At 47.8% G+C, this 26,958-nt stretch overlaps 1 protein-coding gene across 7 annotated transcripts in view; it reads left to right on the forward strand.

Annotated features, from left to right (window-relative positions):
- Nucleotides 1-26,958, forward strand: part of CACNA1E (calcium voltage-gated channel subunit alpha1 E) — a 218,879-nt gene that overhangs the window by 183,505 nt on the left and 8,416 nt on the right. For 4 of the 7 annotated variants that reach the window (XM_043520851.1, XM_037907417.2, XM_037907420.2 and 1 more), the window contains 9 exons: nt 1,869-1,960; nt 2,613-2,778; nt 4,717-4,844; nt 13,943-14,039; nt 15,881-15,986; nt 19,578-19,685; nt 20,269-20,369; nt 20,785-20,891; nt 25,054-25,162. In XM_043520851.1, coding sequence (XP_043376786.1) covers nt 1,869-1,960; nt 2,613-2,778; nt 4,717-4,844; nt 13,943-14,039; nt 15,881-15,986; nt 19,578-19,685; nt 20,269-20,369; nt 20,785-20,891; nt 25,054-25,162 — 1,014 coding nt within the window. Of the gene's footprint in view, nt 1-1,868; nt 1,961-2,612; nt 2,779-4,716; nt 4,845-7,617; nt 7,715-13,942; nt 14,040-15,880; nt 15,987-19,577; nt 19,686-20,268; nt 20,370-20,784; nt 20,892-25,053; nt 25,163-26,958 lie in introns of all 7 variants that reach the window. The other 3 variants (XM_043520850.1, XM_043520852.1, XM_043520853.1) reach the window with 1 other exon arrangement.

Below are 26,958 nucleotides of genomic sequence, written 5' to 3' on the forward strand. Positions count from 1 at the left end.
CCCTTTGTGGGAAAAATAGTCAGCAGTTAGTGTATTTTTAGGTATGCTGAAAGTAGAATAGATACGTAATGATACTAACTCAATACTTTTCCTCTTCAAAGTACTTTCCAGACACAAACTTATTCAGCCCTACCACACCTCAGGATTGTAGGTCACTACTATTATCCCCATCGTACAGATGGGAAACTGAGGCATGAGTTAAGTGTCACTGTCAGAGTCAGATTTAGAATTTAGCTGGCTCCAGTTCTGTGTTCAGACCGTGCCTCTTTCTCAAGATGCATGTATTCAAAGCTCACTGAAACACACACAAGATGCAGCAACCATCATATCTAGATTTCTTTTGTCTTTGATACTTATACAGCCCCAATTGACATAATATCTGAGCGCTTCACAATCTTTCATGTATTGAGGTGTACCAGAAATGTCTGCACATACAGTACAGACCTGTTTATGCACGAATCCACTTAACGCGTGGTAGCGCCATGCCTCCCAGTGCTGCCTATTTAACATGCGAGACTCGTTAACACGTAGTACAGGAACTTGCTATATAGTGCTACAGATTTGCTCACTAACTCACTGACATAGAAATCGACAGGAAGTGTGGAGCGGAAACGTATTGTAAGTCTTTACTGATATTGGTAAAGACGTATCACGCACGCTTAGTCACTGTCACGCAAGAGAGAGATATAATATATATATACTACATTAGAAAATGTTAACCGTAGGCCTAATATAATGGCAGAGGGCAAGCTTCGGCATTCCTACACTGCAGAAGAAAAGCTAGCTGCAATAGATCGAGTAAATAGCGGAGAAACCCAGGCCAAAGCTCCAAAAGATATGGGGCTTGCCAAATCTGCTCTCCGAGGCTGGCTAAAAAATGAATCTAAACTGAATGGCTTTGTACAAAATATCAATTCTGCCGTGGGGCTTAAGCGAAAACCTGTGCGCTAGTCAGCCAAGCCCACAGCAGGCAAAGCCATGCACACGGGGTTTGCTCAGGAAAGGCTGAAAGGAACGCCACTCAGTGGGCCAATTCTTCAAGCCCAAGCAGCAAAATTTGGAAATTTAACAGGGGATGAATCATTCCAAGCCAGCAAGGGGTTTATAGGTCGTTTTAAAAAGCGTCACGGCATAGCGCAGGTATCGATTTCTGGAGAAAGCCGATCAGCCAATGAATCGGCCGCGAACGCATTTCATCTGTGGCGAATGACAGACTTCATAAGAAAGAAAAAAAAATGCGAGCCAGAAAGAGCAGAAAATAACCGTGTTTTTTTCTAGGTGAATCATAGACACTTTTTCCAGCATGGCCCTCTTAACCCACAGTCCGTCAACACGCGGTCGTGACGGCTTGACTCCCGACATCTGCGCGTAAACGGGTCTGTACTGTATATTCAGTAAGCCGGATTCTCCCGTCATTTATTACCGATGGGTTGGCTTCATGGAGTTGCACCAACATGCTTTGAAAGAGGGGAGAATTTAACCCAAGGCGTTACTACCCTTTTACAAAGAGAACCTCTTGATAGCATAGTGTGAAAAGCATTTGACGGCTTTCCTGATCTGCTCTTCTGAAGGAGACAGCTGCTGGCCAGATGGATTCCTCACCATCCCCACATATGTGTGTCTGTCTGTGTTAATGCAGTCCCTCCCCTGGTGATAGCCAGTGTAACTGCTCTCTGACCTGAAGGATGCACTCCAGCAGAAGGAGCAGCCTTTGTGATGTGTAATCCTTGCTGAGATCAGACTGGCTGTCTGCTCCACGGGCAGGTGGGAGGGAAGGTAACCGATGCCAGTGCCTGGCTGCGCAGGTCGGTACACTTCCTGGCTTGGCAGTTCTTGTGTGTTGAGTTTTCTTTCCTTTTTGCTCTTAGGTTTTTGGGAATATCAAATTAGATGAAGAAAGCCACATTAACCGTCACAACAACTTCCGCAGCTTCCTGGCCTCCCTTATGCTCCTTTTTAGGTACAAGTGCATTTTGAATCATTACTAAACATATCAGTTTTCCCCATCTCATCCCTACCTGAGTCATAATACTGAAGGCTTGCCTGGCTGCAGGAGTGTCTGCCACAGCAGATCAGCTGGGGTGCCCCAGCTAGAAAAAGCGGGTGGGGATCACAAGTCCCTTAGCTCCAAACATACAATAATGGCTCTTTAGCTTTACACTTGGAGCTGTTAATCTCCCCATCCTCCTTGGGCTGCTGACGTTCAGGCATTGGATTTCTGACTTGTGGAACTTGCTGCTGCAGGATAGAAATGAAACAGCTGTGTCTATGAACAGCATCTGCAGTCATGCCATCTAGGTTGGAATTCAAGGGTCCTTTCTCCTCTTGCTTTAGAGCATAAGATGATCACTAGCTGGAGTCAGGAAGCCACCTGCCTCCCACCGTGATACAGTGCTGTATAGTTTAGTTTATTATGGGGGTTTTATGCCATCTTCAGAAGCCGCTGGCATTGGTTATTGGCAGAGACCATAAGTTCTGAGCTGGCAGATTTTATTTACAAAGGGAGAGTTGTGGTGAATTTCCAAGCATCCCACTCATATGTAGTAAAGTTGTGGAGCAGTGAGGGGCTCTGCTTTGAGCAGCTTTTAATGGTGGGTGTGTTTTGGATGCAGGAGTGCCACAGGTGAGGCGTGGCAGGAGATCATGCTGTCATGCCTGGAAGGCAAAGGCTGTGAGCCAGACACCACGGCAACGTCCGGACAGCATGAGAATGAGCACTGTGGCACAGATCTGGCTTACGTATACTTTGTTTCCTTCATCTTCTTTTGCTCCTTCCTGGTGAGTTCGCCTCCTTCCACTCCATTGATCTCTCAGTTCTGGGGAGGACTCAGCACCGACTGCTCCTAACCGAGGGACATCCCCACCCTACTCTCCCTTCTCCTCCGCTACTCCACGATGGGTGGGATTCACTCTCAGAGAGACTCGGGGAGATGTCGCCTTCTGCTCTCTGCTCCAGGTTCCATTACCTGGTGTGACCCCGTGTTGCTAAAGAAGCTAGCACTCTTACCCCAGGGACAGCAAAAAAGGTTTTATCACTGTAAGAGCCATGCCTAGCTGGTTTCAGGGACAGGGGTAAGGAGGGGCTGTTTTAACCCAGAGGCCTGTCCCTTTCGTCACGAATACAACTCAGCAAGATTTTGCCCTGCAGCTAATTTAGGATTTCAAATGATCTGCCCTGCGACTGCCAGTATGGAGAGCAGGCCCACCTGCTGTCTGGGTCAAGTCGATGTGTGTGATCCGTATCTGCCTTCTGTCCCTATTTTTCCATTGAACAGGGAAGTTGTGGTTGCAAAAGAGAATGTGTGCTCTCTGGGGCAGGAACCTGGGGGGAGTTACAGTTGTCCCCCCACCAGCGTGTGCATGCACACACACACATTTGAGCCTACTCATGGAGCGGGAAGTGAACTCAATTGTTTTGTAAAAAAGGGGGTGCAGTCAGGAGGGTGCATGGGAAAGGCACCATCCGCGCGTGCACTGAATCAGTTGACACTCAGCCTGTGGCTCTTGGCATCCCTACATGTAGCTGATCAAAGCAGGTGGTATCAGTCCATGTATCAGAGCTCCACTTACACTGTCTGGTCTCAGTTCACAGTTGCTTCCTGGGACTCCATTCAAAGGTAAAGTAGCTCTCCAGGTCCTCACGGCTGGGAACCGCTATGCCTCCAGGGCGACATGAGCTACACTGAAAAAATGCCATTGTTGTGCCAGATATGGCTATATACTCTCCATCTGGATATTCTTAACTATAGCACCAGTTACATAATGCAGGTAAATTTCCCTGTACAGCAAAGCCCCTAAGCCAGAAATGCGATGGAGAACCCCAGTTACAGTCAGGTGTCTAACTCTGCCCATCCTTCATAAGGAAGACAAAGGTGTGGGATAGAGAAAATGCGAGTGAGAGGGACAGACAGAGAGACAAGAGGGGACACTGTATGTAAGGGAATGGAAGTAATAAAAGGTAGAGCCTGGGCATGAAATGCGGTGATCCAAATGTAATGGTGTAGTATCCTGGTGGTAAAAGGTCATTGCCTCCACCGTGTACCCCTCAGCTAAAGAACGCTGTGGGGTTCGGAAGGCACTGTCGGAAGGCATTAGCTAGATCTCCTCACTTCTGTGCTCTTTGATCCCTGACTCAGCCAAGTCACTGTTGTGAGGAGAGCCCAGGTGCTGTTCAGATTCTCACTGGTTAGCTAGACACAGCCCAGGAGAGTCATGCAGATGTACTAACCCTTTCTGCCTGCTTGCCTGTTGCCCAGTGTGGTGTGGTTCCTTACTCATGCTCTCGGCTGCCAAAAGGTTAAATGCTGGTGTTTAGTGGGACATTCAGACCAGTACAATCCACAGCTCCCAAGCGTAATGGACGCAGGTTGACATGTACTGTGTCAGGGAGGAATCCTCTGCCTGGTGCTACTGACACACCAAAGAGAGGCTATTTCCATTGTGATACACTATGCACCTAGTCAGATGCTGTGTTTGAAAATATTACTATTGGGCTGTGTGACAATTAAGCATCTGATTCTGTAGCTGCTCCACGCATGCACTTCAATAGGAGTTCTGTGCATGGGGGAGCTGCCACAAAACTGCCATGCTCTTTATTTACAGATTCCTTTTTCTTCTGTCTTCTTCCATATATTACTCTCCCATCTTCCCTCCCTCTTTTATGCTCTGTCTCTATCTCTCCATCCCTTTCTCTCTGTCTCTTTCCTTTTCACTTAGATGCTCAATCTGTTTGTGGCTGTCATCATGGACAATTTTGAATACCTGACTCGGGATTCCTCCATCCTGGGGCCTCATCACTTAGATGAGTTTGTCCGGATCTGGGCGGAATATGACAGAGCTGCGTGGTATGTAGCCAACTTCCTCCTCCTTTCCCTGGCCTCTTGAAGCCCCTTTTTTGGGAATCCATTTGGCTGTAATACCTGGGACAGTCAGGGAAGGGAAGGGAATCAGAGCTGCTGGAACACGCAGCTGTGAGAGGAAAATACTGGCTGGCTCCCAGGAGGTCCAATGGCACGGAGCCACCATCCTGCTCGTGGGCCGCCTTATAGCCCCCGGGCATCCTGCTCCTTTGATAACTAGCGATGGGCTGAAGTCCAAAGGTTTTGGCTGGTTCTTTTCAGATAAGCGTAATACGTACAGTGTTTATCCAAACCTTTGGATGTTCCTGCTGCATCCCTCTCTGTAGCTCCTATGGTAGTCCCCGGCTACCTCCGCACACCGCCACCTTCCAACTGTTGGCTCTGGATCTTCCTCCTTTCTCATTTTCCTCCTGCCAATCAGATTCCCACGCCCTCAAGACACTCTGCAAGCAACTGTCCCTCCTCCAGCCCCCAAATACTTTGTACACCGGAGTGTGCAAAATCGCCATTTGAATCAATGCGTGAGCCCAGCAGAGAGACTGCGAAGGTAGCTGGGCTCCTGCTAATTTAGCTGCTCAGGACCTTATTCAGACACTGAGAAAGGGTTGAGATGCTTTGGATGGGGATGAGCCTGAGGACAGGGCTAGATTTAATACAGCCAATGCACTTCATCCTTGTTGAGACAAGAGAAGGCTTTTGAATCCTCTAATGATTCCTCAGGCAGCTGCTCCAGGATCCCTCTGAAAAGAGAGCTCCCACTTGGGAGAGCAAGTCAATCTAGCGCTGCCACACTGGAGAAGAAGCATTGCATCAGGGTGGTCTCTCACATGGCCATTGGGGTGGAGCCGAAAGTACTTTAGGGTGACTGCTCCAGACACAACCCCCAGTAGTGCTCCAGGAAGTCTGCTTTCAGCTTGCATGCCTGCGGTCACTGGGAGTGTTTCTGGGGCAGCTTACTGAGGTCTAATCCTCAGCAGCACTGGGAGTGCATCCAGGCTATTGGTCACAGCATCAGCCCTTATCAGCGTTAGGAATACTGTGAGTGCCCCCTCTGGGTGCAGATCTTCACTGGCACTGCGAGTGCCGCAGGGCTCCATCTCATGTCGGTGTTGGGTCAGCACTTTGGGGAGCCTCTCTGAAACCACGTACACTCGGTGCTGCATCGGCTTCAGGCACGAGATGATGTCAGCTCCAGAGCCCTGCTCCACTTGGAAGCTCACCATTTGGAATCAATCCACCCTCATGCCTTTGCAACCTGATTTTTTTGCTTCCTGAGAGCTAACCCAGGCAGTGATTGTTCCTAACAGTACCTGTCCTTAGCGTGATCCACTTCAGCACCTTTTCCAGCCTGACTCAAGTGAGTGGATGCCATCTCCCCAGGACTGCTTCTCATCAGCAGCATCCCACGCTGTGAAAGCATCCCCAAGGCTGGAGTAGGCAGGGCTGTCCTCTTACCAGATGCACATGCATCGTACAGTTCTGAGACTTCAGTGCATGGTGCCGTAGAGCAGAGAAGCTATGGTCATGTACACTCGGGAGGTCCAAGCAGCGCAAAGCAGGCTCATTCTCTCCTCAGAAGTTTAGGAAGGGTGACATTTTGATACCAGCAATTCGTAGTGCTCTTTGCCCTGGGAACTGGGTGCTACCGTGGGTTCTTCAGTCCAGTCAAAGAAAGAACCTGCTGTCAGGCCCTGTGGATGGCATTTTCCAAATGTGGTACAGTGCCTGCTCTCACCCAAGTCTCACAAAGCAAGAGAGCCCATGCTGTTTTGTCATGGAGTCTAGCCGGTTATTATGGGAAACACCGGGAGGAAACAAGCTGCTCTAGACTAATTTTTAAATTGGTGGCAGCTCTAATCCCCGTCGCTGAGTGGGGAAGGGTCACTAGATGTGAGTGGGTCCTGTCACCTGAATGGAGCTGCAGGTCTAAGTGTTGAGAAGGGGATAGATAGATAAATAAATGAATGTCATCAGAGGCCCCCAGCTACATTAAATAAAGGGACCCATAGGGATGCCATGTACTCTGTCCAGTTGCCTGCACTCTGTTCTGAATGGTTTTCTCCCTAGGGTATGGGAGAAAAGTGTGGCGGGACCAGAGGAAATAACAGACAAAGCAGCTTCACCCCCTGGCTTTTCTAATAGTGGCCAGAGAGGCTTCAGTGGTCTCTGCCACTGAACAGCTGGGTGGCTTTGGGCAAGTCACTTTAACTCTCCATGCCTCAGTTTCCCTATCTGTAAAATGGAGTTAAAATATACTCATCTACTGATTTCATAGAAATATTGTAAGGATTAATTAACTTATTTCTATAATGAACTGACCATGTAGGGCAAATTTTCTGCTGGTATAACTAGGTGCAACTCCATAAAAGTGCAAAGATTCCTAGAACTCTAAACAAGTAGTTGTGTACTCAGGTACAATCATGTCCTTGGATTTCAGATCACTCTGACCAGTTGTAGACTTGCGATATGGCATTATTGGGACTTGGGGTATTTGAGCTAGTGCACCTTTAGGGCAAGACTTTCCACGGGGAATCCCCAGTTTGGATGAGAATGAGGGTGCTAACCCCTTTGGAGTGGAGAAGGTGGTAGCTATGCTTATATAGTGGTGATTTTTCACAGCCTTCTCCAGTCTGGGTCTGTTGGAGCCAGAAAGAGAGAGACATGGACCTGAACTAGGTCTCTGACCCCTGGTTAAGCTCTCGTTTCCTCTTCTCCGTTATTTCAGTGTCCTATTAACCCACGTGTGCTTCCTTTACAGCGGCAGGATCCCGTATAAGGATATGTACAAATTAGTACGGGTGATTTCGCCTCCTCTGGGCCTGGGAAAGAACTGCCCCTACAGGGTGGCGTGCAAGGTTTGCCTCCCAGTCCCCAGCCATAACCTGGCAACGGGACGCACCATTAACCCCTCCTTCACCCTCCTCTGCTCCACCACCACTGCGTCTCACAAGGGAACCCTCACGTTGCTTTCCTTCGAGTTTAAAGAGGTCCAACCCCGCCCAGAACCAGCAGCTGTTACCTTAGGGTACAGGGGAGGGGGATCCGTCTTAGAGCCCCATTGATGTGGATTTAGACAAATTTAGTCCCTTGCCTTCCTCCCTAAAGCAGAGAACCCTGGAGTTCCCAAAACGCTTGTGCAGCATGTGAATGTTGCCTGTGGCACAGAGAAGGCACCTTTAATTCCAAGAATCACAGAGCTGTCCCAATGGGAACTCTTTCCTGTGATGAATGGAGACCAAATGTTGTTTACAACTAGGGGATGAGGATGAGAAGGAATAAAAGCCAGGGGTGCGGGAATGTCACCGGAAAGAGGGAGCGCAAACTAGAAAGGAGAACGAGGCAGGTGGCCGAGGCAAAGACCCCATTGATCAATCTCTGGAATCCTGTTCAGAGGTTCGGTCGCTGTGGTAGCTCGCAGGACACTGCAGTTTTCTACCATGGTGCACAGTGGCTATGAAGAGCTGTCACATAATGGTGACAAATGGGGACCACGGCTCTTGGTTTGCCATGATGCAAAAAGATGACAACTCAATGGAGCAGGTGACCCATTGGGACTCCAGCAGCTGGACTCAATGGCTTTGGTTTATTCTGATCTCCCCCCCAGTCCAAGACATCTGGGCTGTGCCTCTCTTCCAGCAGCAATTCAGACTTGTCCACGAGGGTCTTGGCCACACACTGCCACTGTTTGTGCTAAATTCTCTGCCTCTGGCAGGGCAAACAAAGCAGCCACTCGGCCGCCCAGCCAGATCCTTTGCCGTCCCATCTTTCAAGCTCGTTTTGGGGCAGCAGTGAGCAAAATCTTCCTCCCATCTGCCTCCGCTTCCTCAGGGGGTCCAAATTTTTGCATTGGAACAGGACAAACCTCTGAGCCTCCTTCTCCCCATTTATTCTCTCCCAACTTGGCAGAACAGGTCAGGTGGAGCAAGCAGAAGAACCAGAGATGCTCCTTTTGGGAGGAGACTCTCTTGGGAATTGCAAAAGAGGTGCTCTGTGCCACAATCATTCCCAGTCTACAGTCCCTCACTCCACCAGGGAAGGGGGTTCAGAGTTTGGATGGCATGGTGTAGCCTCCACCCCCATCCCCCCACCATCAGCCCAGGATACCGTCACAAGAGTGTGGGTCAATCATCTTCAGCGCCTGGAACTCAACAAGCTGGATGGTCCTCAATGACCTTGGGGATAGCACAAAAGTCCCCTCAACCCCTGTGGTCCAGTCCAAAAGGGAAAATCCCCAGTGGCTTCACCCCTATGCTCAAGTGGATAATGGACTCACATGGTGAAGAGGCTGCCGTGCTTTCCAACTTTCCTTCTCAAGTGGGGGATCTTGGCTTTTTCAGGGAAGATGTATCCCAGCATTTCCTCATCAGTTACAGAAGCCCCTCCCACCTCACCAAGGGCTGAGCCCCAATGAAGAAAATAGACTCGTCTTTGATGTGGTTGAGAATCTTCCTTCCAAAAGGCAAAATGGCTAGAAAACACAAGAGAGGCCAGAAAGCATCCCAGATCCTCATCTTCCTTCACCAGCTCCTTCTTCACACCACGGGAACTGTTGTCTTCCCAACATAGCCCTCTGCCAGAGAAGCATAGAGATTCTTTCCCTGGGCATGTTTGAAACCATGGGGAGTAGGCTAAAGCCAAGAGCAAATCTCTCCTGTCCAGAATTACAAGAAAAGTTAGTGTGTCCCTTTATCCCTCCTTTGCAAAAGTCATTTGGAAAGAGTGGGAGATTCCTGACAAAAGGCTTGGTTGGTTAGTCCTGAAATTCCACAGGGGCTGAGAAGCCAAAGACTCTGTCTTCACCTTCCTTTCAGCCAATGCAGCAGTGGCCTTCCTGGCAAAGGGCATGATCATTTTTGCTGGAGGTTCTTTCTTCCCAAAATACCCTGCAGACAAGAAGATAGAAGACATGATCAGAAGGGACTTCTAAGCTTCTTCAGCGGCCCTAAGAGTCTCACTGACAACCACCCACTTCACAAAAGCCACAATGTCCTGGTGCAACATTCTAAAAAGCATCAGCCTCCTCAGAACTATGACAAAGGGAATTCACTGCTAAAGAAGTTACATTCATAGCAGGTGGATTCATGGGCATTACACTTGTCAAGCCTGAGAGTCTAGTTGACAGGTAGATACAGAAGAGAGTCGCAGTATGAATACTTTGGAGCCCCAGATTCTCCCCCTACCCATCCCTTCTTTAGTCCTTCTCCAACTTCAAGAGATGCTGAGAAGCATCGATCCATCCTGAAGGAGATCTTTCACGTCCCAGAGTTAGGGACAGAACAGCCCGTCTCTCAGCATGAAAACTGCTTGGAACTCTCCCCTCAATTCCTCATAGTCAGATAAAAATCTGGAGGAGTGGGGCTATCTTAGAGCTCTAGAGGCTGGACTGGTCAATGAAGGTGGTGAAATTCAGGATGGAGACACTAACTTCCACTACCTCCATGGTGTCAAGGAACCCAGCATCTTCCATCCATCTTCACCTGCAACTACTGAGTCTTCTGGGCTTATATATAGAGATCACTCAATGGGCAAGAGTGCCCATGAAAGAGCTTCAGGGATTCCTATTGCAGGTCTGGAACCAGTGCTTAATTTGTAATGAAAGAAGGGTTGGGGCTCAAGCAATTAAGTGCTGGGACTCAAGCAATGTTTTGACTTTCATAACTGGCACGGCAAGCCCAGGGGTGCTGGGGCTATGAACTGCCAAGCTGAGAGGTGCTGGGGCTCAGCCCTGGCAAGCCCCAGCACAAATTAAATACTTCCTAGAACCATTCCCAACAAGAGATGCAAAGGAAAGGAGGGGTGCCACCCACAATTGATGAAAACAGGAAGCACACATGATGGTACCATTCTTCCTCCACAATCCACATCCAAAAATTCCGACTACAAACACCAGCCTTTCAGCTTGAGGAGCACGCTTGGGACCCACGGGGCACAACGAACATATTTAAGATCAAAGAGAAAAGAGCGATCAGGCTCTTGATGACTCAAGAAGAGGTGAAGAAGGAACACGCTCTGATTCGTTCAGATGGGACAATGGCTGTGCCATGCATAAATCCACAAGAAGGTAGGTCTAAATGCCAAAGTGATGGAGATAGTCTCCTGGGCAGAATGTTGCTTGGCCTCCTTCAGGACAGTGCACAAAAATGGACACTGAATATAAAAGCTGTCTGGCTAGGCCATCAGCAGACAGACACATCAAAGTGGTCGCTGAAATGAGAAGTATTCTAGCTGAGATCCAACGAGCTAGGTTCCCCCAGGGGACCTATTTACATTCAGTCAGAACATGAAAGCAAAGCTCTTCATCAGCAACGCAGACCAGAGATTGCTGGGAAAGGAAGCTCTGATTCACTGTTTAGCCAAATCTGCTTCTTTGTGCCACCCACTTCCCTTCTACTACTACTAGGAAGAGAGATTAAAAGATTATTTTTAAAAAGGTGGAAGTGATGGTCATTCTCGCCACAAATTGTCCAAGATGGTCACCATGGTTCAGCCCTAGTAGAGCAGTCACAGAGACCTGCAATTCACCTTCCCAACAGACTGGTCCCATCTGAACGAATCCACTCCTGCATCACAGCCCAGACTATCTGACCCTGACACTTTGGATGTTGAACAGTAATTTCTAACCAAGATGGGCAGTGCAAGGCCATGTATAGTCTCCCAGCCCCCTGCAGGCTTTCTGCCCTTTCCGTTTATGCAGAGCATACAAACAGGATCCTCTTAGTGATGCTAAGTTGGGAAACAAGGCATGCCTGTCCTGGATTTCTTATATGTCAGCCAAGAATTGAGCCTAAGACCCTCCACCCATCACATTTTGCATCTCATTCATAAACAGTGCTATAAAAGCAGACGTCCAATTACTGATGGATTGCCAGATGATCAACGTCCCTTCCATCCAAACCAGAATTTAGGCCTGTCTGGGATCTGCCCACAGTGCTACAAGCCAATTACCCACCCCATTTGGGTTGATGGCCCCGGTTTCCCTGTTATTCCTTGTCATAAAGACAAGTTTTCTGGTCACAATCGTGTTGATAAGAAGCCTGTGAAATTTTTGCTCTGAGAAGACACAAAGCTTACAGCATGTTCTGTGAGGATAACATAGCTCTCATACATCAGTCATTTATTACCAAGGTAAACTCTTCCTTCCGCGCCTCACAGGAAATCATTTTTCCTTCATTTTGGTGAAAAGCTCCTCACTTCCGGGGAGGAGCAGGGTGCATGCTAGCTGTGAAAAGAACTGCTAAAATTTACCCAGATGGAATGGACCCATTCAGGAAACATCATCTTCATTTGTTTACTTTTGCCCTAAATGCCTGGTCTTGAGCACATCAAAATCCTCCATAGCCAGCTGGATCGAGTGCTGCATTTCTGAAGTCTCTGCAGACACTAATATGCCAATTCCAGGATGGGACAGAGCTCACTCATTACATTCCTTGATGGCGTCCTGGACAGAAAGGGCATCAGCTGCTACAAAGATAATCTGCAAAGCTGTCCCCAGGTTATGCAGCAAGACCTGTAGATAGCACTGCAACCTGTACCTCCAGTCCTTGGTGGTAGCATCATTCAAGAGGAAGCTGCTGCTCCCAAACTAGACTAATACTAGAGAAGAGGAAATATTCTTCCTCTGTCCTCCTTATCTGTCTCTCTCTACTAATGTTTCCTTATTGCTCGCTACATCTGATTGGGAAAGAGGTCAGGATCCTAAATGGAATGTTTGTTCCTTGACAATTTCCTCTCTAGAACTGACCGCTCTCCCAGTCAGCTCTACCTGAGATACCTTCTTCAGATGCCTCTGCAATGGCTGCCTCGCCACTCCATGTGTGTAGTTAATACGGTCACTGTTAAGCATTTACATTTATCCATCTGGTGTTTCAATATAGATGTTGAAGTATTCATCTGGTGCAAGGGCAGAAGAGAAGTGGCCAAGCCTGGGGGCCCTGTGAGACCTATCTGAACTGCCTTCAGTATTTGCAGGAAGAGAGGTGCAGCCCAAATGTCTCATTGTGGGAGAGGTCAGTCCCAGAAAGGAAATCCATCAGATGACAAATATGTGATACTGTTCCTCAGCTCAACAGATCTGGACAGGTCATTGCAAACAGAGGAGCACAAGGTGGGAATCCGTCAAGGAAGCAATCTTAGTAACTGTTCCATTTGGGGGAATCCCAATGAGCTCCAATCTTGGAAGACCAAACAGCTGCCTCTGCTGAGACTCTTTAAACTCCAACCTGGTGGAACTTGCAGTAGCATGTGGGAGAGAGCCGGGGCGGGAGCATGGCATGCAGAACTTTCCTCCTGGTTTTCTTTTCTCAGCCACTAGCATGCCTTTTGCACTGGTGCATGGTGGGAAAGTGCTCCATCCACAGGGCCAGACGGAAGCAACTGGGCATATTTCCTTTGACGAATGACCCTGGCCCACTGCCTTCTATGCAAGACGCTGCCCCCAATTGCATAGACATTACAAGATGGGGATACACGACGTTCCAGCCATGGGTTATGTGACATTTTGACATAGTGCCTGGGACCCAGAAAGGGCAGAAACGGCAGAGTCCATGGAACACGGTTGGTTCCTCTGTGGCACCGAGGTATGTGCCACCACATCCCAAATAACCCATTGCTTCAGCGCCGTATATCTGATTTATGCCACTTGCACACAGCCCTGGGACTTGTGGCGCAACTGTATTTTGGAGGGGTGGGCAGGGTGGGTTCAGACTAGGAAGCGAATGCCAAAACTGCAGGGAAAAGTAGAACTAGCCAGGAGCAGCAGCAGAGAGCTGGAGACGCGAGTGGTTTAAGCTGGCGTTCCTGGGGCTGTGTGCGGAGTGATATAAATCCGCATCAGGACAGACACTTGTGTATGATTTGCCTTGATTAACGGGTTTCCTATTCTTTTCCTGTTTGTCCATTTGTTTTTTTCTCTCCTGTTTCCCGTATTATTATTTTGTTTGTTTGTTTGTTTTTGCTCTCTGGGAATGCCTCTTCTCCTCTCCTCTCTCTCTCGCTGCATCTTCCTCCCTCTCCTCTCCTCCACCCTCCCTCCCTTACTCCTCCTCCCCGTCTTTCCCATCCACCCCTTCCTCCTCCATGAGCAGTGGCCGCATCCATTACACTGAGATGTATGAAATGCTGACTCTCATGTCACCACCGCTAGGCCTCGGCAAGAGATGTCCCTCCAAAGTGGCCTATAAGGTAGACCAACCCTTCCTTCCTTCCTTCTGGGCTAGCGCTGAGGGGGAGGGGGAAGTGTTGAATACTCAGGAAGCTCCAGCCTGGTTTGATTTAATCAGAAATCACATGCCCCATAAGGAGAGGTACTGTCCACTCTGACAGAGCTCTGTTTTGGGTCTGACACACTCACCAGGACACCCAGGGATGTAGCATTCCTATTATGGGAAAGGATGGAAATCTGGCTCAGTATAAGGATGGGAAGTGGAAGGATAATACAGGCCCTTTGCAATAGAGACAATTGGACAGCCCCCCCAGGTGGGATTGATAGGGGATCTCTGGAACTAGGCCTCCTCCAAGTGATGGAGGAAACTCCAGGATGTCCCATCACCTACATGACCCTGAACCATACTCCCAGCTCCCAGCCCAGCTCACTTGGAAATGTTGAAATGAGAAGATGGTAGGCTATGAGGGTTCCTCCTGTAGGCCTGGACGTGCAGTGATCATGGTGTGCCAGCCTGGCACTAGTTCCCCAGGGAGAGCTCGTGCAATCTGGAAAGAGAACACTCCATGCTGAGGTTGAGCTGGTGAGAGTCCCATCCCTTTGCCAGCTGGGGCTTTTTACCTTTGGGCGCTAGAATGACTATCTTTAACTGACCCTTTGATTGCTCTGCTGGCGCAGTGCCCTCTGCTCTTGCCTCTGGTGAGGCACTCTAGAACCTGCTGGCCAGCTGCATGGGATGTGTGGTGTGGGAGGAAGCTGTGAATGGGACAGGAGCTATGCAATGTTGAGCTCTGGGCAGGCTGGCCCAAAAAGGTATGCAGAGTGGGATACCCTGTTGGAGACAAAACTCAAAGAGAATTACGAGGGAGACTCCAAGATCAGGGACTGGGATACTTGGTTCAAAAGCCACTGGAGGATCTCCCCGGAACTTGGCTTCCAGCATTCCTACTGAATGCTGATAGTGTCTGCGGTGTTCCAGCTAGCAACAGCTTCTGCACCCACATATTCCTCTGTAGCTGCTAACACTCGCACAAGCACTCCCTCTTGCTCCCATGTACACCCCTGCTAGCGTTGTGGCCGGGTGAGAACCTACGTGCCCAGGAGAACTGCTGTACGTGATGCAGCAGGAAGCACTAAGGATGGGATGGGTGTGGGTCGGTGTGGGAGAGGGAAATCCTGATGTATACACAGAGCAAAATATACTCTCTGGAAAGTGGATCTGGCCATTTGAGTTTGTCCCACTCTGGGTGAAGGGAGCATGGCCTGCCTCTCCTGCCTTGGTCGCCTTCCTCTCTCTCCCCGGCTGCCCTCTCTCTATCTCCCCCTTGGATAAGTTGGATCCTATGCATGTGTGATCATATGCCAGCAAATGTCATCTCTGAAAGACTCAAAAAGGGGGCGCCAGGATGTTGCATACTAGGCAAGCCAGCCAATCAGAAGTGCCCATGGTTTAGGGGTGTCCCCAGGGGATGAGGCGGAAGCTGGATTGCAGAGCTGCTCTGAAGCAGGAGATGGAACGATCCCCCGGGGCTGTCTCCACCTCAGTAATTTTCAGAGCCGAATCCCTGAGTTTTCAGGAGTCCTTTCAGAAAGCACAGGGAACATCCCCTCACTCCCCAGGCTAAGGGGTTGCTCTTGGGCTGTAGCATAGGGTCCTGGAGAGCCAAATGACAGGCATAGGAAGGCAGTGAGCTGGAATATTGGGGGTGGAAGGAGCTGGAATGGGAGGGAGGGGCTGATCCTTGCCCTTCTTTTTTTGGCTGTGCTGTTTTACATGCTCTCTTGCTTTTTCCCCTCCTGCCTGCTCAATGTGTTTTTCGATATTGTTTTTTGCCTGCTGTTTTTTCTCTTTCTTGCGCAGAGGCTGGTGCTGATGAACATGCCTGTGGCCGAGGACATGACGGTCCATTTCACCTCCACCTTGATGGCGCTGATCCGAACAGCGCTGGACATCAAAATCGCTAAAGGTGAGGGTGGGGAGCAGCGGCACAAGGATTCAGGAGCGGTCAGTGCAGACGGCGGGATGGGTGGTGGAGCTGATTTATTTATTACATTGGCAAGGGGCAGGGGGCCGTTCATTCAGTCCTATCTGCTTCCTCTGGCAGGCTGAGCAATATGTACTGCCATCACGGGGACACGAAGGGCAAAGTGTGGGATCATTGCTCTGGGGTCAGATGCAGGGATGGAGGAAATTGCTAGTAAGAGAAGGCAAGAGAGAAATCAACCCCAGTCTGCGGCTGGCTCTGTAACCTTTCCAGTGTGAAACTATCTTCGGGTCCAGAAGGAGCTGCTTTCCTCATAAGTACTGACGCTGCCCTCTTCCATGATGGGCAGCTTTCCACTTGAAGCTGTGGTGCTCAGAAAGCAGGAATGTGTCTCCTGGCCATGACAGCCAGAGGGAGAGATGTAGTAGGAGAGCTCCCCTCCTCCTAACAGAAGAGAATCACAAAAACCGACCCCAAGTACCTTATGTTCTCTAGCAACCTCTTTTGCCCAAAGGGCAGAAAGCAGCATTCATAGGAGCCTGTGGAAGTCACACCCTGTGCTCAGCAGCCTGTGGGACCTTGAAAGGTGGGGGAGAGTGGGTGGAGCCCTGGAGGGAGACCCCTAGAAAGGGAAATATTTAAAATAACCCTTATGAGGATGTGGAAATTACTTCACTCCAATACTCTGCCCATTCTTGGTCCATAACAAGAGACAAGTAGAAAGTCCAATGGACAGAGCATGGTACTGGGTGTCTTGGGGGCCAGGTGTAAGAGACTGAAAGCCACCCCGATTTCACAGCTGTCCAGTGGCCTGTGTGAACTAGGGTGAACTAGAGTGGTGGCCTCAGCCACGGGGCCATGGGAGAAGTATCCATGTCGCCAGCAAATCTGGCATGAACTGGCGCCCTTCTTGACAGCCTCAGCTAAGAGGCCATGGTCTGAATGGGTCTCGGGGGTGCAATTAGCTTCTCATCCCAGAGGTGGCTGCACCAGGTGAAATGTGAAGCCCGTGGGTAAGGCCATATAGGGAAGCTTGCAGTGGCTCTGCCTGGTGTAACGATGCTGGCTTTGGTGGTACCCAACTGAGAGTACCAATTCAGGACAAATTGCTTAAAGCAGGGCAGTTACAGTCCAAGGCTGCGGTTCCTTTGCACACCAAGGCAAACCAAACCAGCCAAACAGAGAAGACTTCGGTTTTATTGCACTGGCTAACCATAAGTCACACAAGCAATTCCCTTAGACACTCCAGTTTCCCAGTATCAGCACCAGTGCCACTCATTAGGGGGATGAACGGTTAGGAAAACCAATACCCCAGTAAAAGAAAAAAGGTTCTCCCAATCCCAAGGGACCAAGCCCCAGACCCAGGTCAATATACAAATCAGATCTTACCCACAAATCATGCTGTTCCAATCCTTTAGAATCTAAAATCTAAAGGTTTATTCATAAAAGGAAAAAGATATACATGAGAGCTAGAATTGGTTAAATGAAATCAATTACATACAGTAATGGCAAAGTTCTTGGTTCAGGCTTGTAGCAGTGGTGGAATAAATTGCAGGTTCAAATCAAGTCTCTAGAGTACATCCACAGTTGGGATGGGTCATTCAGTCCTTTGTTCAGAACTTCAGTTTGTAGCAAAGTCCCTCGAGAGGCAAGAAGCAGGATTGAAGACAAGATGGAGGAGATGCAGCAGCCTTTTATAGTCTCTTGTTATGTGGCCTTTCTTTCTTTGTTCCAAAGACAAGCATTCCAGTACGTGGCATGAAAAAACCTTAGAGTTCTGTCCATAGGCATGTCCCTGCATGCGTTGCTGAATCATAAGGTAAATCTGCCTTCTTTCAGTGGGTCAGTTGTATAGCTGATGGTCCTTAATGGGCCATCAAGCAGGCTAGACAGTGCTGATGCTAAACTGTCTGCGGTGTCACCCAGAAGCACAGCACAAGTTTGAAATACAGCCAGTATAGAGCCAAAACTTATAACTTTAAATACAAAAATGATACACACATACAGACAGCATAATCATAATCAGCAAATCACAACCTTTCCATAGACACCTTACATGGCAATCTTTGTACAATATTTGCTGCAAATACATACAGTGGTTGCAACAATGATCTATATGGTTGCAGGTTATGTCAGTAACATCACACCTGGGTTACCCCTGTTCTCCCAGGTTGTCAATACCTTTCACCAGCACTTAGTTTAAAGGAAGAGACAGTGGGCTAGCAGCAGGTGTGGGGGGATGGAGGGAGGGAGATCTGCACTGGGTGAGAGGCTTTTATGTGGATTTGATTTCCCTTCTAGCACTTTATGCCATTGGATGTTCCCATTCGGAGTTGCCACTTGGTAGTGGCTCTTTCTCTCAATTATGGCTGCATGGTGCCATATCATTTAAAAGCAAATCCATCTTAACTTTAGAGACGGAAAGGATTACGTTCAGCTATGCCCAGGGCATGGAGCTGGACTCATAGGGTATGTCTACACTGCAGTTGGACACCAGCAGCTGGCCCGTGCCAGCTGACTCGGGCTTGGGGCAAGGGGCTGTTTAACTGCTGTGTAGACCTTTGGGCTTGGGCTGTAGTCCGAGCTCTGGGAGCCTCCCACCTCGCAGCGTCCTAGAGCCCAGGCTTCAACCTGAGCCCGAACGTTTACACCGCAATTAAACAGCCCGTTAGCCCGAGTCTCATCAGCCTGAGTCAGCTGGCACGGGCTGGCCATGAGTTTTTAGTGGCAGTAGCAGTCAAAAAAGCTAACAGAACATTAGGAACCATTAGGAAAGGGATAGATAATAAGACAGAAAATATAATGCCACTATTTCAATCCATGGTATGCCCACACCTTGAATACTGCATGCAGTTCTGGTCATCCCATCTCAAAAAGGATACATTAGAATTGGAAAATGTACAGAGGAGGGCAACAAAAATGAAAAAGGGTATGGAACAGCTTCCATGTGAAGAGAGATTGAAAAGACTGGGACTGTCTGGCTTGAAAAAGAGATGACTAAGTGGGGAACTGGTAGAGTCTACAAAATCATGAATAGTGTGAAGAAAATGAATAGGGAAGTATTATTTACTCCTTCATATAACACAAGAACCAGGGGTCACCCAATGAAATTTAATAGACCACAGGTTTAAAACAAAAGGACGTACTCCTTCCCACAACGCATGGTCAACCTGTGGAACTCGTGGCCAGGGGATGTTGTGAAGACCGAAAGTATAACTGGGTTCAAAAAAGAATTAGATCAGTTCATGGAGGATATGTGTAACAATGACTATTAGCCAAGACGGTCAGGGATGCAACCCCAAGCTCTGGGTGGCCCTAGCTTCTGATTGCAAGAAGCTAGGAGTGGACAACAGGGGGTGGATCACTCGATGACTGCCTGTTCTGTTCATTCCCTCTGAAGCACCTGGCACTGGCCACTGTTAGAAGACAGGACACTGGGCTAGATGGACCATTGGTCTCACCCAGTATGGCCATTCTTATGTTCAGTGTAGACATACCCATAAGGACCTCCCGTCCTCCCTGCAGCCCATCCCATCGGTAGTCTTGTGGACCCATTCTGTCTCTCTGTTCCAGGTGGTGCAGACTGGCAGCAGTTGGATTCAGAGCTGCAAAAGGAGATTCTGGCCATCTGGCCTCACCTGTCCCAGAAGATGTTGGACGTACTAGTGCCCCTGCCAAAAAGTGAGTCTCCTCCTTCTGCATCATTGCTGCCAACTTCTCACAATGCCAGGGTGCGGGAGGCATCTCCCGCAAGGGGAACAGAAACATGGCAATAGCAGCACGTTGCTTAAGGAGAAGCCCAGAGGAGATTTTCTCTAACTCGAGCAAAATTTCTCCTTGCTCCACCCCAATACCCTGGACCCGCTTGGAAAATAAATAGCATGCAGTGATCTTCTCAGATCAAACCCCTTTGATCAGGGGGATCCTCTGACCCATATGTGTGTGGGGGGGAGAGGATTGTTTGTTCCCCCTTTCTGTTGATGGTGTTACAGCAACTGCCTGATGAGGCTGCATATCTCCAATGTTTCATTACTGTGATTCTAAGCTGTCCACCTCCACACTGTCCTAAATCTGGAGGGATTTCCAACCACAATACTTGGTCTTTTAATTCCATTTCTTCTGGAGCAGTGAACAGAGTTTGTCTTTTGAGGATCAGGAGAGTAAGATGGGTATCATGAGATCGCAAAGGGGTGGGCAATAGAGTCTTCAGACCTTCCCACCTCTTGATTCTGCTAACATAAAAGTATTCCCCTTATGCTTGCAGCTTCTGACCTAACAGTGGGCAAAATATATGCAGCCATGATGATCATGGACTACTATAAGCAGAGCAAAGCAAAGAAGCAGAAGCAGCAGCTGGAGGAACAGGTGAGGTTCAACCACTGCAAGAGTTGGCTGGTGCTTTTTGGCTGTGGGGAGAGCGGAGAGCTCACACTGCCTTCAGAGCGAGGGTTCTGTATCAATGTGGCCTTCAGACAAGATGCTGACCACACACAGATTCTCGACCTGCTGGCAGCACGTGGCTGGCACAGCACTAAGACAGTGACCGTCTGAAGGTTTAAGGGATGGGTGAGTGAAGGAGATGACGGGTAAAAGAAGAGGTGAGTGATTTAAAGCAAATGTATTCATAGCAGTGTAGAGGTTATACTAAACAGATAGAAGATGGATTCAGAAAGGGGGAGCATTGTCATGCTTTTAACCTTCTGTACAAGGGATTTCTTTTTTATGCAGCAGAAATGTTTTGCACTTTAAACAGACTCAGTCTGTTTATCTTTTATTACAGAAAAACGCCCCTATGTTCCAGCGCATGGAGCCTTCATCTCTGCCTCCAGAGATCCTTTCTAATGCCAAAGCTTTACCTTACGTCCAGCAGGACACCCTTTCAGGCCTGTAAGTATAGCCCTTAAATATCTGTAGAATATCTGCTCTGGTATTTCTGTTCCTACAGACATTATTCTATTTCCTGAATGAATGGCACTGGAGGTTCAGATAGGGGTAGAAGGCAGAGCCTATGGGAAAAGGAAATCCTGGCAGTCAGCAGAAACATCTCGATCATTGTAGGATGAGTCCAGAAGTATGAGTTTCTGGTGTGTTTTCATTAGTGTTACCAAAGGACCACAAAGAGCCGCATTTCAGCCCATGGACAGCATCAACATGTATCCAGCCACATAGACATAGAACTATGAGAATAACTGTTTTTTCAGTTCGTTGGCAGTTCCAAAAAACTGGAAAAATATTTCCATTCACGCACCGAACCTGAAATGTCTCGGACTTTTCAATGAATTGAAAAAGTTGGGAAACTTCTCAAATGTTTCATTTTGGATCCTTTTAATAAAAGCAAATGAAATGAAGGTCTAGAGCAGGGGTTCTCAAACGGGGGGTCATGACCCCCTCAGGAAGTCACAAAATGGTTACATGGGGGTTGCGAGCTGTCAACTCCATGGAGCTGACAGCCCCAAGCCCTCATTAAATTAAATCCCCCCCCCCTGCCATTTTTAATTTTTAAGGGGGAGAGGGGTCATACTCAGAGACTTTCTGTTTGAAAGGGGTCACCAGTACAAAAAGTTTGAAAACCATTGGTCTAGAGTCACAGAAAATAAGGAGGAAGAGCCCCCCCCATACACCCAATATCCTCATGGTTAGAGCACTTACCGGGGATGTGGTAGACTCAAGTGTGAATCATTCAGGGACAGGGCCTTGAACCCAGGTCTCCTGGGTGAGTGCCCTACCCCCCAAGGTATAAGCCATTTTGGAGTGGGATGCACTCAGTCTGCAGTTGTCCCACTGTTGCCCTTTTGAATCTTGTCAAAAAAAATTCAGAAGTTGTGTATTGATAATGTCGTTCTGACATTTTCAAACTTATTTTCTTTTTTTACTTGGGCCAAAATAATTTGCCGAAATCACCGTGAATTTGCAAATAGTTTCAGTTGTCCCAAATCTGCATTTTTTCAGAAGACAAATTTCACTAAGCTCTATGTAGACAGCACTGAAAACCCAGCATGGCATTAGCAGAACAACCAGCAGTACGATCAAGTAGGACTAGTATGCGCCTGGGACTGGTAAAGAGATAGTGAGCTTTTCACTTCAAGGTCCCTAGTTTAAAACCAGGTCAAGATTAGTAGTGACTATAAGTCAAAACTATTCCGATGCAAAGGGAAGATAGGAAGAGGCCAATATGGCTCCATCAGGAGCTCTTTAATTACCTGAAAATCAAAAAGGAATCCTACAGAAAGTGGAAACATGGTCAAAATGATAAGGAGAAGTACAGAAGAACAGCACAAGCATGTAGGGACAAAATCAGAAAGGCTAAGGCACAAAATGAGTTACATGAAGAAAGGACATAAAAGCAATAAGAAGAGGTTCTTTACATACATTAGGAGCACGAGAAAGACAAAGGAAAGTGTGGGCCCTCTACTTACTGGGGAAAGAGAGCTAATAACTGATGACATGAAGAAAGCTGAGGTGCTTAATGCCTGTTTTGCTTCAGTCTCCATGAAAAAGGTGAATGATGACCAGATACTCAACACAAGTAATACTGACAACCAGGGGAAGGAACACAAGCCACAATAGGGAAAGAGCAGGTTAAAGAATGTTTAGATAAGTTAGATGTGTTCAAGTCAGCAGGGCCTGATGAAATTCATCTTCAGGTTCTTAAGGAACTAGCTGACGCAATCTTGGAGCCATTAGCAATTATCTTTGAGAATTCTTGGAGGGCAGGGGAGGTCCCAGAAGACTGGAGAAGGGCAAACATAGTGCCTATCTTTAAAAAGGGGAACAAGGAGGACCCAGGGAGGTATAGACCAATCAGCCTAACTTCAATACCTGGAAAGATACTGGTGCAAATTATTAAACAATCAGTTTGTAAGCACCTGGAAGATGATAGGGTTGGAAGTAATAGTAAGCATGGATTTGTCAAGTACAAATTATGTCACACCGACTTAATTTCCTTCTTTGATAGGACAACTGACCTAGTGGATGAGGAGAAGCAGTAGACATGATATTACCTTTATTTTAGTAAGGCTTTTGACACAGTCCCCACGTGAAATTCTCATAAGCAAACTAGGAAAATGTGGTCTAAATGAATTTACTATAAGGTGGGTGCACAACTGGTTGAAAGACCATACTCATAGAGTAGTTATCAATGGCTTGCTGTTACATTGGGAGGGTGTATTCCCACAGGGGTCAGTCCGTAGTCCGGTACTATTCAATATTTTGATTAATGACTTGGATAACGGAGTAGAGAGCATGCTTATAAAATTTGCAGATGACACCAAACTGGGAGCAGTTGTAATCACTTTGGAGGACAGGTTAAAATTCAAAATTGACAAATTGGAGAATTGGTCTGAATTCAACAAAATGAAATTCAGTAAGTTCTTCACTTAGGAAGGAAAAATCAAATACACAAAATGGGGAATCATTGTCTAGGTGGTAGTACTGCTGAAAAAGACCTGGGGGTTATAGTGGACCATGAACTGAATACGAGTCAATGTGATACAGCTTCAAAAAAGGCTAATATAATTCTGGAGTGTTAACAAGAGGCATGTTGTCTATAAGACACAGGAGGTAATTGTTCAGTTCTACTTGGCACAGGTGAGGCCCCAGCTGGGGTACTTTGTGCAGTTCTGGGTGCCACAATTTAGGAAGGATATGGACAAGTTGGAAAAAGTCCAGAGGAGAGCAACAAAAATGATAAAAGGTTTAGTAAACATGACCTATGAGGAAAGGTTGAAAAATCTGGGCATGGTTAGTCTGGAGAAAAGAAGACTAAAGCGAGGACCTGATAACAGTCTTCCAATATCTTAAGAGCTGTTATAAAGAGTCTGGTGATCAGTTGTTCTCCATGTTCATGGAAGGTAGGACAAGATGTAATGAGCTTAATCTGCAGCAAGGGAGATTTAGGTTAAATATTAGGGAAAACTTTCTAAGGGTAGTTAAGCTCTGGAATAGCCACCAAGGAAGGTCGTGGAATCCCCATCATTGGAAGTTTTTAAAAACCAGTTGGACAAACACCTGTCAGGGATGATCTAGGTTTACTTGGTCCTGCCACAGTGTAGAGGGCTAGACTTGATGACTTCTCAAGGTCCTTTCTATCCCTAAATTTCTAGGATTCTAAGTCCTTGCCATCTGATTGCTGTTTGGCTCATGTGAAGTGAGCGCATGGTCTCAACCTTTCTCCCAGTAGGCAAGCACCACCATAGCCGGTGGCAACTGTATCAGTCTCAGCAGAGAGGCCAAGGGATAAATGAGAAATGTGGCATAAAGACTGTGTTACCCTCTCGTTCCCTAGAGGTGGTCCCTCTCGGTCAGAGTTGAGGGCCATTGCAGCACAGTATGAGGAAGCTTGCCCTGACTCTACTCTTGCTGTACCGTTTCTGAGAGTCAGTGTGCACTTCAGTCTGGGAATCTAGTGGCTTTCGCCAACTCTAAATTCACCTGAAAAAATTTTAAAAGAGGAAAAGAAAAAATCAATAATGCTTGAACATGACTGACACTTCTGTCATGAGTGACACAACACCCTGTTCTTCAGAGATAGTGCAGCCACCAGGCACGTGCATGTCACATTAGTAATGCCATCCCCATAATCGCAGGCATCCCTGGGGAAGCCATCGCTGTACTACTGCACCACCGTTAGCTGCAAAAGAACTGGACTGCTTCACAGAGAAACAAAATGTCAATCTAGGAACAGTAAAGCTCTTGTGATTGTCAGCCAAGCATGACCGCCAGGTGGAGGCTCATTTTGGAACTGTCACTGTGCTCCCACATTGCAGGTGGCACAACAGGTGTCCCCTTTCAGTGAAGTGCCAGTTGTCAGGACAGTACTCAGGAATGCTAGGTTGACGTTTGTATGGGAGATGAGAAGTTGTTAATTTCAATTCACAGCGTACCCACCAAAGGAGCGCCTTTAGCCAGGAGAACTTTGAGAATGCAGTGCTGAGTGAAATGAGGTCGCCTTTTTCTCTTTTAGAGGTTTAAGTCAGAGAGGCCGTCAGTGATCGCAGCATGAAGATTTGTTCTCTCTCTCTGTCTCTCTGAAGTTGGAATATCTTTGCAGGAGCAGCCGGAGTGGGTACCCGTCGCTGAGTCCACTCTCTCCTCAAGAGATATTCCAACTGGCTTGTATGGATTCGACACATGGGCAGTTCCAGGAGCAGCAATCTCTGGTAAACCAATGCCCTGCCTTTAATGTAGTTCCTTTATGGTCTCAGCACCACTGCCCTGCTCTGTTTCCAAAAGGTAGTTCCAATTTTATTGCCCCAACCTGCGGGCATGGGCGGTCCCACACACATGCACACCGCTCAAAAACCTTCTTGGATCCGTGGTTCTCAACCTGTTTCCATTGTGGACCACATATGCAGCCCAAAACATGTTATACTACATCCAATACTACCTGTATGGCCCTGAGCATGTCACATGGGCTGAAGCTCTGTGCTGATTGGGCCGCAAGCAGCCTGCGGGCCACAGGTTGAGAACCACTGGTCCAAGCAATAATACCAACCCTCTTGCTACTTCTTCCCTCCACCCCCCTCCCACTCCCCTACCCCTACCCTGATTTTGGGAAACAAATTCTTTGCCAGCATCCTCCTGCTTGGCAGTGGGAAGTGTGGATCTCTTGTCACTGACAATGTAAGGTCACGATGTGCCGGCTTCTGCCAATAGGGGATCAATAGCAGGAGCAAAAGAGGGAGAACACTGATCTCTTAACTATCTTTTGGAACCCACTGTAACAAATTAAGACGTATTCCTGTCTAAGGGCCTGATCCAAAGCCCACTGCAGTCAAAGAGAGTATTTCCATTCATTGATTTCAGTGGGGTTTGGGTCCAGTCCTAAAAGAGGTCACACCAGGATGGCCCTACATAAAAGGAATATGGAAACCCATTTCATGCTAGATCCTTCTCTAGAATTGCTTTTAACATGGTTTTAACCTTTGAGTCCTTCCATTGTAAGGCAGGTGGGCTTCAGCTGGCTCTTCACGCATGCAGCACTCTAAGGGCCCTGCTTCCTCCCCCATGTATAGTGCATGGGCTCCTCTGGCTACTTGACAAGTGGTCCAGTAGTCTTTTGGGAGAAAGAGAGCCCATGTTTGTACGGCTGTACTGAGCACGCGCAAGCATTCTGAGCCCATCTTGGTATGTTTCAGATCATGCACAGGCCTGGTTTGTAGGGAGTGTGGAGATGCAAAATGTACACACACCACATATTGACAGGTAGACCCAGATGGCCAGCTGGTGTAAATCAGCAGGACTCCATTGGAGCTATGCAAGTTTACAGCAGCTGAAGATCTGGCCCGACATGTTAATCAGAGCTACTAAGGATGCCATGTGCCTGGTGCTGTTTAACTATGTTTCTAAAGAACATCTGAGCAGCCCAGTGTTCCTCCTCTCTCTGTTTCTGGGCCCAGGACATGAGTGCACAGGAAATATCACAGACTGGGAGGTGCTCTAAGACTTTGTGATGCTGTAGTACAATGGATTGATATAATGCAGTAAACTATCCTTTTCTTCACAGGTCGATTCCTTTTATTAAATACTCATTTCAGTGGGTACCCTGTGCTGAACGATGGTATCGGCTGCTTTGGGATTCGTGTTCATCTTGTTGTCAGTGCTGGTGTCCATTATCGAAACTGAAATGTTGAACTGTGTTGCACAAACGTGAACATACACATATGCCCACATTCCAGTCAGCAGCACTAGTGTCTGTGTATGTGTATATATGTCCACGTGTGTGCATTGGGCACCACCCTTACACTTGTTGGACTGCAGTATTGTATCACTGTACATTTCCAGTCTGATTTGTATGCTTCTCAGAGTTTGTAGCACTATCTCTGTGAATTCTGTATCACACACACGGCACCTCTCCATACAATTCAGCCCTTCAGCCAAAAATGGAAACTGCCTGGTCAACCTTTTGTGGAGACTGCTGGCTATGAAGGAGGGGGTCTCTGAATTCATCCCTTCT

Source organism: Chelonia mydas, chromosome 8 (assembly GCF_015237465.2).
Source record: "Chelonia mydas isolate rCheMyd1 chromosome 8, rCheMyd1.pri.v2, whole genome shotgun sequence".
NCBI classification, from domain to species: Eukaryota; Metazoa; Chordata; order Testudines; family Cheloniidae; genus Chelonia; species Chelonia mydas.